The 10,914-nt window shown below is 46.9% G+C and overlaps 1 protein-coding gene across 3 annotated transcripts in view; it reads right to left on the bottom strand.

Moving 5' to 3' along the window:
* Positions 1–589: 589 nt before the first annotated feature.
* The window catches only part of ILDR2 (immunoglobulin like domain containing receptor 2), a 40,172-nt gene continuing 29,847 nt past the window's right edge, over positions 590–10,914 (bottom strand). For 2 of the 3 annotated variants that reach the window (XM_051621790.1, XM_051621780.1), the window contains 4 exons: positions 9,864–9,980; positions 7,842–8,052; positions 5,962–6,652; positions 590–5,148 (listed from right to left, as the gene is read on the bottom strand). In XM_051621790.1, the coding sequence (XP_051477750.1) occupies positions 5,113–5,148; positions 5,962–6,652; positions 7,842–8,052; positions 9,864–9,980 (1,055 nt within the window). In that variant the 3' untranslated portion in view covers positions 590–5,112. The remainder of the gene's footprint in view (positions 5,149–5,961; positions 6,653–7,841; positions 8,053–9,863; positions 9,981–10,914) is intronic. The other variant, XM_051621798.1, reaches the window with a different exon arrangement.

Here is a 10,914-nt window from a genome sequence, read left to right as displayed (position 1 = left end):
AAAACCATTTGTCGTACGTTACAAGTGAACTGGTATTGCCCACCCAGAGGGGGCGTGCTGGAAAAGGTCAGGAAAGCAGAGCAGCTGCTGATCCACAGGCAGCAGGGATCCAGAACCACAAGCCAGAATGAAAACCACAATTCAGTGAGCTCCCAGGACCCAGACATCGGAGCAGGATCTGGGACCCCTTGGGGACACTTGGCACACAGCTGCCAATGCTGGCTGCAGGGAAGGTGAGCAGGCACTGAAAGCCATCTCTGATCTAAAAATAGCAACAAAGGCTGTGATGCTTACAGTTCCAGTCCCAGTCCCCTGCACAAGTTATATGCCATTATATATATATATATATATATATATATAAAAATATATATGCCCTGCACATATTATATGCCAGCACAAAGACCTGAGTAAATCTGCCTGCCTGTCTCAGGTGATACATGTTGGAGTTTCTGAAAATTTCTAAGTATTCAAATTGCTAATTTTGCTAATTTTCCATTTCAGTGGAAACAGTGGTCCAAGGATATTCACACTGAAGCCACCTCCTGGAATTTTTTGTGTACTGTAAAGGAGTAACAGGATTGTTGAGAACTCATTATCATTGGTATTTATTTTCTCATTCCATGTCAACAATTTTTCAGTAGCCCAGATCACATTTTTGACAGCACAACCACATTTACTACTGATGCTTGATCATGCTGTTGCTCTAAGGGCTTTTTTTTTTTTAATACAGGATTCACTCATCATCTTGGTTGTCATCTTAGCAAATCACTGTTGTGATGCTTCATTTTAAGGCCAAAAAACCATCCACATCCTTGACATGACCCAGATATCCATATCCTATATGAAAGGGATTTTAATTTTATGCCAGCAATAAAAACCACTGCAATATTTAGAATTTGAGAGTCTATGACCAGGATTATTCTTTTCCAGTGCCAACATTTCACAGGTGTTCTGAAAGAGGATACAGACACAAACCATTACTTCTTTTCTGAAACAAGAGGCTTCTCTCAGCCTCTCCATCAGCCTCTGGTCCTCTGCTCCTCTCTGAGAGTCACAGGCCATTAGAGTTGTGTAGCTAGAGAGGTGGAAGCCCTACTCAATGTCAACCCTCACTTTTTTATTTGGCCTATTGAGTGCTGCTGCAGACACATTTCTACTGGGAAAAACAAAGATGGCCTGAGGACAGACACTATCAATAATGGAAAATTCCTTCAGATTTGCATAAGGAGATATAAAATCTAAAATTTTAGAGCAAAGGCAGAGCCAACTGATGGGTGCTGCCCAGATCTGACTTCAGAGAATTAAGACCGGCTCTTTTTTTTTTTTTAACTGAAATTTTTATCATCTGGTAAAACTCTTAGAATCACTAGTCATAAAATCTATATTTTTCCAGGTACTTGGATTCCAAAGAAATGTTAGACAGTTCTTACAAACAGTTGTTTCTACAATTAAAATAGTTTTCTTAAGAGAATTAGCTTGCAATTACTTACTTATAAGCTAGATACATAAATGGCAGCTTCTTACACATAGTGTACAAATGCCGTGAAGTACCAGCATCAAGCAAACAAAATTGATTCAAATAAACGAGGGGAAGGCTTGCATTTTTAATACACAAAAGTCATTCCTGAGGGTTTGATCAAATAAACCACGGTGACTGAGAGAAGGGGCAGATTTAACTCAAATGAGAAGGAGACTGTGACACTCTGCCTTTCAGTATGATTTAAAAGCTAGAGGTATTCAGTGACTGTCAAATCACTGTTCTGGCCCCTTTCTGACATAGTCATTGTTGCAGATGCAATTTCAAATTGCTGTATGTAAAACATTTCCTGGGTCTGCTGGATGTCTAATGGAAAAGACAGCAGCCTAAACTCCCTTGAAATCTGTGGCATAGTGGTTCCCAAGGTTTTGAGGCTAACAAACAACATTTCTCACTGCTAGTATCATCGTATCTCAGGGTTGAATTGTTTAATTTAAAATAGCATGTTGTGTAGCTCTGCAGACTTCTCTATGCCATGGAGACCTTGGTAGGCAACCACCTGTCTACCTCTTGTTAACTGTACTGTGAATTTCCTGGAAACATACATTAAAGATGAAAAACAAACAAACAATTAAAATCTAGTCTCTCCAGCCATAATTCAAGTAGATGTAGTTGGCATGTCACTGGCAGATGTAGTTGCTGAGCCACCCTCCCTGTTTTGAGAGGTCATGGTGGTCAGGCGGTCAGGCCTCCAGTGACTGCAAGAAGGGAAACATAACACCCATTTTTAAAAAGGGTAACATTGAGGACCCTGGGAACTACTGACTAGTCAGCCTCACATCCATGCCCAGTAAGATCATGGAAGAGATCCTCCTGGAAGCTGTGTCAAGGCATACAGATGGCAAGGAGGTGACTAGAGACAGCCAGCAGGGCTTAACTTCAGGCAAATTGTGCCAATCTGGACACCTTCTATGGAGTGACTGCATTGGTCAGTAAGGAGAAGAGTAAATCACGTCACCTAACTTGACTTCTGTAAGGCATTTGACACAGTCCCACACAACATCCTTGTCACTAAATTGGAAAGAGATGGGTTTGATGGATGGACTATTTGGTGGATAAGGAACTGGCTGGATGGCTGCACCTAAAGAGTTGCAGTCAACATCTGTGTCCAAATGGAGATGAGGAAAAGTGATCTCCCTAGGGGTCTGTATTGACATTGGTTCTGTTCAGTATCTTCATGAATGACAGACAGTGGGACTGAGTGCACCCTCAGCACGTTTGCAGATGACACCAAGCTGAGTGGTGCAGTTGACTCACTAGAGGAAAGGGAGGCCACCCAGAGGGACCCTGACAGCCTTGAGCAGTGGGCCCATGTGAACATCACGAGGGTCAGCAAGGCCAAGTACAAGGTTCTACACCTGGGTTGGGGCAATCCCCTACATGAGTATAGTTTGGGGGATTAACGAACTGAGAGCTGTCCTGCAGATGACTTGTGGATAGTGATAGATAAAAATTGGACATGAGCCAGCAATGTGCACTTGCAGCCCAGAATACCAACCCTATCCTGGGCTGCATCACAAGCAGTGTAGCCAGCAGGGCAAGGGAGGTAATTCTGTCCCTCTACTTTGCTCTGGTGAGATCCCACCTGGAGTACTGGAGCACTGTGTCCAGTACTGGAGCCCTCAACACAGAAGGACATGGAGCTGTTGGAGTGAGTCCAGAGGAGGGCCACCAAGATGATCAAAGGGCTGGAGCACCTCTCCTATGAAGACAGGCTGAGAGAGTTGGGGTTGTTCAGCCTGGAGAAGAGAAGGCTCTGGAGATTTAGTAGATAGTAGATTTAGATTAGATATAAGGAAGAAACTCTTTACTATGAGAGTGGGTGGACTATAAAGATTCCTTCCTACACAAACCATTCTGTGATTCCATGATTGTATGCCCCTGCAGATTAACCATTCTCTGGCCAGGCAGACCCAGGACTGGGATTTCCAAAACTACCATCATCACTAGAGGAGCCATGGGAGAAGAAAGCCACCCTTTCATCATTTCACCTTCTAGCATGAAAACTGTTCTGTCATCAGATCTATGGAGATTATTCTTCCTCTCCTCACTATGCCTGATGAACTAATCTGGCAAAGAAGTAATACTGAAATGAACCTATCATTTTTATGGAGAACTGCAGTGATGTTAATAAATCTCGTGTTCAGAAGTATTGCCAGAGTGAGCACCTTAGGCACATTTCCAGAGTAACAACAGGTGGCATTTCAGAGGCTGACAATGCCCGTAAGTAGGGCACCAAGTTGCTTCTTGGTGAAACAGGGATCAAGGTGCTGGAGCTTAAAATGTTCCTATGATTTGCCTTCCCGTTATGATTTTAACAGCTAAAAATGAAAGAAATTACTGCATTATACCCTATGAAAACCAGTATGTCAGGCTTCCAGATGGTCTGAAGCACTCATTTCTAAATTCAGCTGTTCCTGAGACAACATCCACTAAAACCGTGTCACAACTGAAGTGAATGAATGGTTGGAAGTGAAAAAGGTGACTTTCAAAGCTTGTGTTCATCCACAATGTTAATTCTTTTTCCATTGCTGTTACTGGTCTCTTCAATGTCTGGGAACAATGACCAGAAAGGAGAAATGCCAGTATCACAGAATGAAGATGTGCAGCTGTGCTGTCACTGAGACTTCCTCCTTTTTCCTTCTTTATAACAAAAAGGCCACTCACTAGGCAGAGATGTCTGGTGGTGCTGGATGCAGGGCACCAGCAAGGCTAGAGCACCGCTTATGATGTGGTGGAGTAGATATTCTAGCTTGAAGCCCTACAGGGTCACAGCTCAGCTGCAAGAAAATGCAGCTGCAGCAAAACAAACCGCAACTGGGGATGGGGGAAAAAACACATCATGCTCTCATCACAATAAAAGCTACTTTGATCCACTTTCAAAACAATACATTAATCTCACCTGCAACTCTCATCACATAATGAACAGAACAAAATATATTGAACAAGCCAGCCCACAATTGTCCCTCCCTCTCTCTCTGTTCAGCCCCTGCAAAAGTAACATCTCATCAGGCCTTTTCTGTAGTGTCTGAAAGGGCATGGACTTTCCTTCACGATCTAGGCCCTGAGCAGCTGGAGGCAGTCTGCAGATATAAGAACAAGGCCTCCCTCCCAACATGGGGATGATACAGAAAAGGCTCTCAGTATTAAGTATGAAGACAATATTTAATCCAAACGGAGAACTGAGGAGGCAGAGAGCAAGAGGTATGCACACAGGCCTCTCCCTGCACATCAGGCAGGGCAAGGGGCACAAATGCAGCCTCGCTTGTAGTTCAGGGCTGCAGGGACAGTAGGGACATGGCTGCCTTCCAGCACAGAATGGAGGGCACTGGGAAGCAGGGTGCCAAAGAGAGCCCTGGCCTCATTTTGCTGGCAGACTCCCAGAGCCTCTGGGATTGAGTGCTGTTCATGGGAGTCTGTCTCTTACAAAAGCGTCTGCTCCCCCGATGAAACAATTGAAACAAAGAGTCCATGGCTGGTGGCTGCAAAGGTCCACAGAGGCCTGTCTTGCTTGTTGCTCTGTATCTTCTTCACTGCAGTCATCAGCTCATCAACATAACATGTCCACAACAACTTCAAACTACAAGGGACATCCTCGTTGGGAAATCGTTCTGAGAGGGAAGAGAGGAGAAACATCATCAGGAAAGCACCCACGGAAGGGACACAGAAACAGATGCAGCTTTGACAAGAGGCACAAACAAACAGCAACAGCCTTGTCTGCTCACACCACTTTCCTTTCTCACACATGCCGCTTAAGCTCAGGCCAAGCAGCCACGCTGCTTTAGCAACACGGTCTTCCACATGAAGACACTTCAGAAAGCTCCACTTCCGAACAACCATACACTCCTCAGTCCTCACTAGACTGTGGCAGGATGTTTCGTGCTGGCTGCTATCCTGTGTGAGGAATGCCTTTGGCATGCGTGGCCCCTACACATGCCCATGGACAGGCACCCACCGGAGTCTGTCATCTCACCCCTTTCAGAAAGACCTGAGCTCACTTACACCGTGCCTCGCTACTGCCCTCTCCCAGTCCAGAACAGAACCTCTCAACACTTCCTTAAAGGGCCAAAGCAATGCCCTGTCATTTCTGTAAGCCCTGGATAAGTTCCCTTCCCTACCACAATCCTCCTAAATCCTAGATAAACTCCCACTTTGTTGGCTTACCAGGCCACAGATGCCAAAAACACCCCTCACCTTCCCAGTCTCTGTCTCTCCCCTCCACCATGGAGTCCTCCTAGGAACCATTTCCCTTTCTGGCCTCCCACACCCACACAGACTGCTCTCTTCCCACAGCAACTCCCCTTATCCTGGGGTTCCCCATGCTGGGACTCCAGGCTCTATCGCCCTGGAGAGCCCCCTTGCCCCTAAACTCTGTTTCTCCCCACTCAGCCTGTTTGGAACAGGAACACCAGGCATGGCCTCACTGTTTTCCTGGGGTCTTTTTTCCTCTTCTTGTCAGAGGCATTGAGGTAGCCCTGCTCCCTGGCCCTGTACGAAGGGCCTCGGCTCAGCTCCCTCTCGCTGTAGGGGGGCAGGGTGTCCTCCCCATCCTCCTGCTGAGATGGTGGTGGCGGCTGCTGCGGCTGCTGCTGCGACTTCTCGGCTTTGTAGGTAGAGGGTGGTGACCAGGCATAGTATGATCCCCCTCCTCTCTGGCTGGCCTGCGAGCTCAGCTTTGAGGGGGTTTCATTGTGGTCATCGCTCTCATCATAGCTCCGGGATTTCCTATCCAAGACGCTGCTGAGGTAGGAGTGATCGTATTTCTGGCTCCCTCCGGGCGTCCGGCTCACCAGCCTGGGCAGGTGCTTCTCCTCATGGGCACATCTCCGGGGTGGGCTGTATGACCAGCCCCGATCCGAGTCCGTCAGCGGCTCCCGGTTCCCTCTGCTACGCTTGGTGTAGTACTCCTCCAGGGAGCTGTCCTGGTGGTGCAGCCCTCCACCACGGCCACAGTGCGACTCCGAGCGCTCGAAACGCCGAGTTTCCTGGCTGTCTGCCCGCCGGGTCCGCTGGCTGTAGGACTCTGCAAAGGCTGCCAGCTCATCCATCGAGACGGCCGGCACTCCCACTGAGAAACTCTTACGGGACAACATCTCCGACTTGGATCTCTGCTGGCTGGAGGAGGGAAGAGGTAGTGTTAGAGGGCAGGATTCAGCTGTGCTCAGCCCCTCAGCTGCCTTGGCAGACAATGGAGGGAAACACTAGCACATTAGGAATAAATTCTAAATTAATAAATAGGAATAAACTTTGGACATTAGGAAGAAATTCTTCACTGCGAGGGTGGTGAAACACTGGAACAGGCTGCCCACCAAAGCTGGGGATGCTCCCTCCCTGAAAGTGTTCAAGGCTAGGTTGGATGGGTGGTCTAGTGGAAGGTGTCCCAGCCCATGAAGGGGGGTCTGAACTAGATGATCTTGAAGGTCCCTTCCAACACAAACCATTCTATGATTCTATGAAATCGGCAATCCTGGGGCATGAATCATCTGATTTTTTTTCATCATCTTCTATGGGAAGAGATGTAGTACATCCTAGATATCCCTGCTTCTCTCTGCTGTCTGTAAAGGCAGCTTACTGCAGATAGCTTGAACTCTACATGTCTAATATTACCCAAAATTAACCCTAGGGTGCAACTCCCTCATCCTCCACTCTGCAGAGCTGGACTTGCTTCTCCTTGGCCATAGAGCTTTTAGGTGTGTGTCCTGCTGGGAAGTCACAAGAACATGGCTACAGAACTCACAAGAGGGCAATTCTGAAGCAGGTTTAAAGGGAGTGAACTGGCATGATAGACCACTACTGAGGGAAGGAAATCCCTGCCATTGCTTTCAGGACACTGGTCTGCTGGTATGTGAGGGAAGGATGTGCTGCCTGTCTTCTAGGCACCGGAGTGCCAGTCCTTTAGGCCTAGAGTACAGCTCTTGCTGCACCAAGGCGCCAGGGTGTCACTCCCTAGTAAGTGCGCTAGCACTGAGAAGTGCTGGAGAGATCAGGTACAAATCTCAAGAGAGCATGTTGAGAAGGGTGGCTTGGTTTCCTACTGATCTCATTTCTACATCCTACCTGGAATGGGGCTTGTAGGGCTAGCTTTGCCCAGCTTGGGGCATCTTCAGCAGACTTGTGGGAATCAGATTGCTTCTGACCTCATCTAATGTCACCTCCAGTTTTCATGTTTCTCTCTTAACCTCTCTGTTCTGCTAAGCAGAACCAGAGCAGCAGGAAATGGAGAAGAGCTACCAGTCCATCTGTCCCTTCTCCATCCTTTGCTGCTTTGCCAGATACAGCTGCATCCCAAGACAGCAATCCTCACCTGTGCCGGAAGCTGTCCCGCTCGTCGCGGTAATCGGAGACAGCCTGTGATCTGGATGTGCTGCCCCCACCCCTCACTCCTGCCCAGTATTCAGCATCTCCATCCAGGTCCCCTGCTGGAGGCAGAGGTTTCCTTCGCACCTGGCGGTAGGGCTGCCGGAAGTTCAAGTCCTCCTCATGCAAAGAGCTGAGTTCAGAGATGGTGTTGTTATCTGCAGGAGGTTGCAGAAAATAAATGAGACAGGCATCACCTGACAGACAGCATGTGAGAGAGGGGAGGAGAGGATAGGAAGGTGTGGTGAGCCCAGCTCCAGCTTTTTCAGAAAGAAGCTAAGATGCCCTCCATTAGAAATAAAACCAAAATGGAATCCAAAGTGCTTCTCCAAACCTTCACCTGGTCCTGTCCAAGACTCCTAGGGCACAGTTTGCACACAGACCTATAGGTCTTGTGAACTGGCAGCTGGCAGACAGGTAGGATATTCTAAGTGCATGGCAAATGGTTGGTCGCATCGGATGCCTGTATTTAGATAAATGGGTTCAGCCTTCATGCAGAAATTTCCCCTCAGCCCCACTCATACGTATGAGCTCTCAGTCCTTTCAGAGTGGGCACTTCACTTTGTGGAACACTATCACAGAAGTTGTACCACCTCCCCCTTTCCTGGTGTGAGACAGGCTGGCTCTGGATTTGGCCTGACTTGCCCAGCAAAAACAAAAACAACTCCCTCAAAAAAAAAAAAAAAAAAAAAAAAAAAAAAAAAAAAAAAAAAAGATTAAGAACAAAAGTATGAGACTGTCTGAATCACTGTCAGTCTCTACCCTGTCAAGCACATTGACATCTGGAGGGCTGACATACCAATCTGGAGAGGTCTTTTTATAGTAAATCTTGTGGGTGGAGAAGACAGTGTGCTCAGCAATGACTGTTTTAGAAGTACATACAATTTGTTAGTTATGCCTAATCTTTACAGAGCTTTGATGTGCTGTCATTCCCTAAAGCCCTTACCTTCATTGATTTGCAGGAGCTCACACGTCTGTTTCAAATAAGCCCCTACCAGTTCCCGATGTGCGTTAGCTCTGTGCGAGTCAAATGCTGCCCAGAGGAGCTGAGGCTGCAGCCTGCTGCTGTCCCCCACACTGAACAGCTAGAGGACACAGTGCAACATTGCAAACCTTCCTCATGCACACACTCAGTCCCACCACTGCACCTCTGCCTCCTAACATGGAGAGATCCCCACTTGAGTTTGTCTTTTGACCGCCATTAAGTGCAGCCTCAGCCTTTATTTAGGGAAATAAAGCTTGCAGGAGGCTACTGGACGTAGAAACTCAATTCTGAGTTTGAATCCTGTCCCTACTCACCACCATCCTCCCCTTCACCTGCAGCTGTCTGACTGCCAAGCTGTCAGTACTGATGCACATACTACCTCTGATCTTATGTTGACTAGTGTCACTAACCTGACAATCCTCTGGTTTCTTGCATCTTTCTTGTAGTCCCTGCTGTTATTGCAGGGCAACAGCCACTCCAAACTACCTTTCTGCAGCCTTCAAACCACACTGTGGTCATTGCAGACCACAAAACACACTTTCAATAAAGACATCCCTCTCCTATTTTGCCATGCTGTAAATTTACAGGCACCACAATGTAAGACATTTAGAAGTTGTGAGGATGATATCCCAGCTATTACCACACCACGGGCTGTAGAAGGCATGAGTACAGACTTGGCTTTTCAAATGCTGATGATCCAAAAGCTTTAATTATCTGAGTGGATAATTTTCATCAGCATTTGAGTCTCCCACACCTTGTTTGCTCTAATTAAGGATGATTAGGTAACTAGCAGATCTTTAAAATCAGAACATAACTGTAGATGTCTAAAATCTAGACTTTATCTGCCCCAAGTACCATATCCTGGACATTATATCCTAAGGGCTGGCTCTAAGGCAAAGCCAGTGCACTTTTAATTATGAACTTTAAGAGGTTTTTTCAGGTTAGTGGGGGGAAAAAAAAAATCAAACCATGCTTGTTCCTCACATCGTTCTCGCATCCTCCTAGCTGGGTCAAACTGAGCCAGTTCTTTCTCGACATAGTACAGCACCTTCATGGAGTCCCTTTCCTTGTCAGTCTGGATCCTGTACCCTTTGCGCACTGCTAGCGAGAAAAAAATAATAAAAGCATTAGAGGAAAGCACATTTAAGTCCAAGGAGACCTTCCAACAATATTGCTTCTATAGTTGAGCTCACGTCTGCAAGCAGGTAGGCTGTGTCTTCCAAAACAGAGTGAGTCAGTTCTTGTTTCAGAAGAAATCTGTCTATAACGTGGGATATGAAATTGTGAGCAGCAGCATAATTTATAAAGTTTGCAGTAGCAGCAAAAATGGTTTGGAAATGCCCAATCTGTACAACCAAATGCATCAAGTGGTGTCATTATGACAGAGTGATTCCACCTCCTACAGAGGATGGCAGAGAGAAAAGTAGCACTCATTTCCCCTTCCTCAGCACTACAGAGAGGATTCGTCATGGTATGGGAGAAGCAGTCTCAGAAGATGAGGCTTCATCTATGCAGCTGGGGCCATAAGCTCTCAGTCTGCAGTGGAAGCAGGTGGCTGAGCATTTGGGAGCTGTCACTCTGCGGGACCACTGCACCCTCCCATCCCTATGAATTCTGCTCACACAGGTTGAAGAGCATGTGGCAGGAGAAGCTCCAGAAGGAAACACAGAAATTCCTACAAAGCACATCACACTGCTTTGAGATTCACACTGAAGCCAGTGATGGGGCCAATCGGGTCACTGGGTAACTGTGAAACTGCCTGTTCTGGCATTCTCTACATGCTGTATTTTACAGAGAAGGTAGGTCTCACACATACTTTAAGTGCTTGACTTCATGTGCAGGGGAAATCTGGACAGCTTTTTTGGACTTCCACGTTTCTGCACGCAAAAAAGAAGCCCCTACACACCTGGAACCACAGCAGCTCTAACTCTGGCAGGATGACTCCATGCACACTTCCCCTGCTAACCGTATTTACAGCCGATCTCAAGGCAGTTCTACAGTCAGTAAGCAGAGAACTCCACCTATCAAGACTGAA

Source organism: Apus apus, chromosome 1 (assembly GCF_020740795.1).
Source record: "Apus apus isolate bApuApu2 chromosome 1, bApuApu2.pri.cur, whole genome shotgun sequence".
Classification (NCBI taxonomy): Eukaryota; Metazoa; Chordata; class Aves; order Apodiformes; family Apodidae; genus Apus; species Apus apus.
The sequence above is the reverse complement of the archived record's forward strand: the minus strand, read 5'-3'. Positions and strand labels throughout refer to the sequence as shown.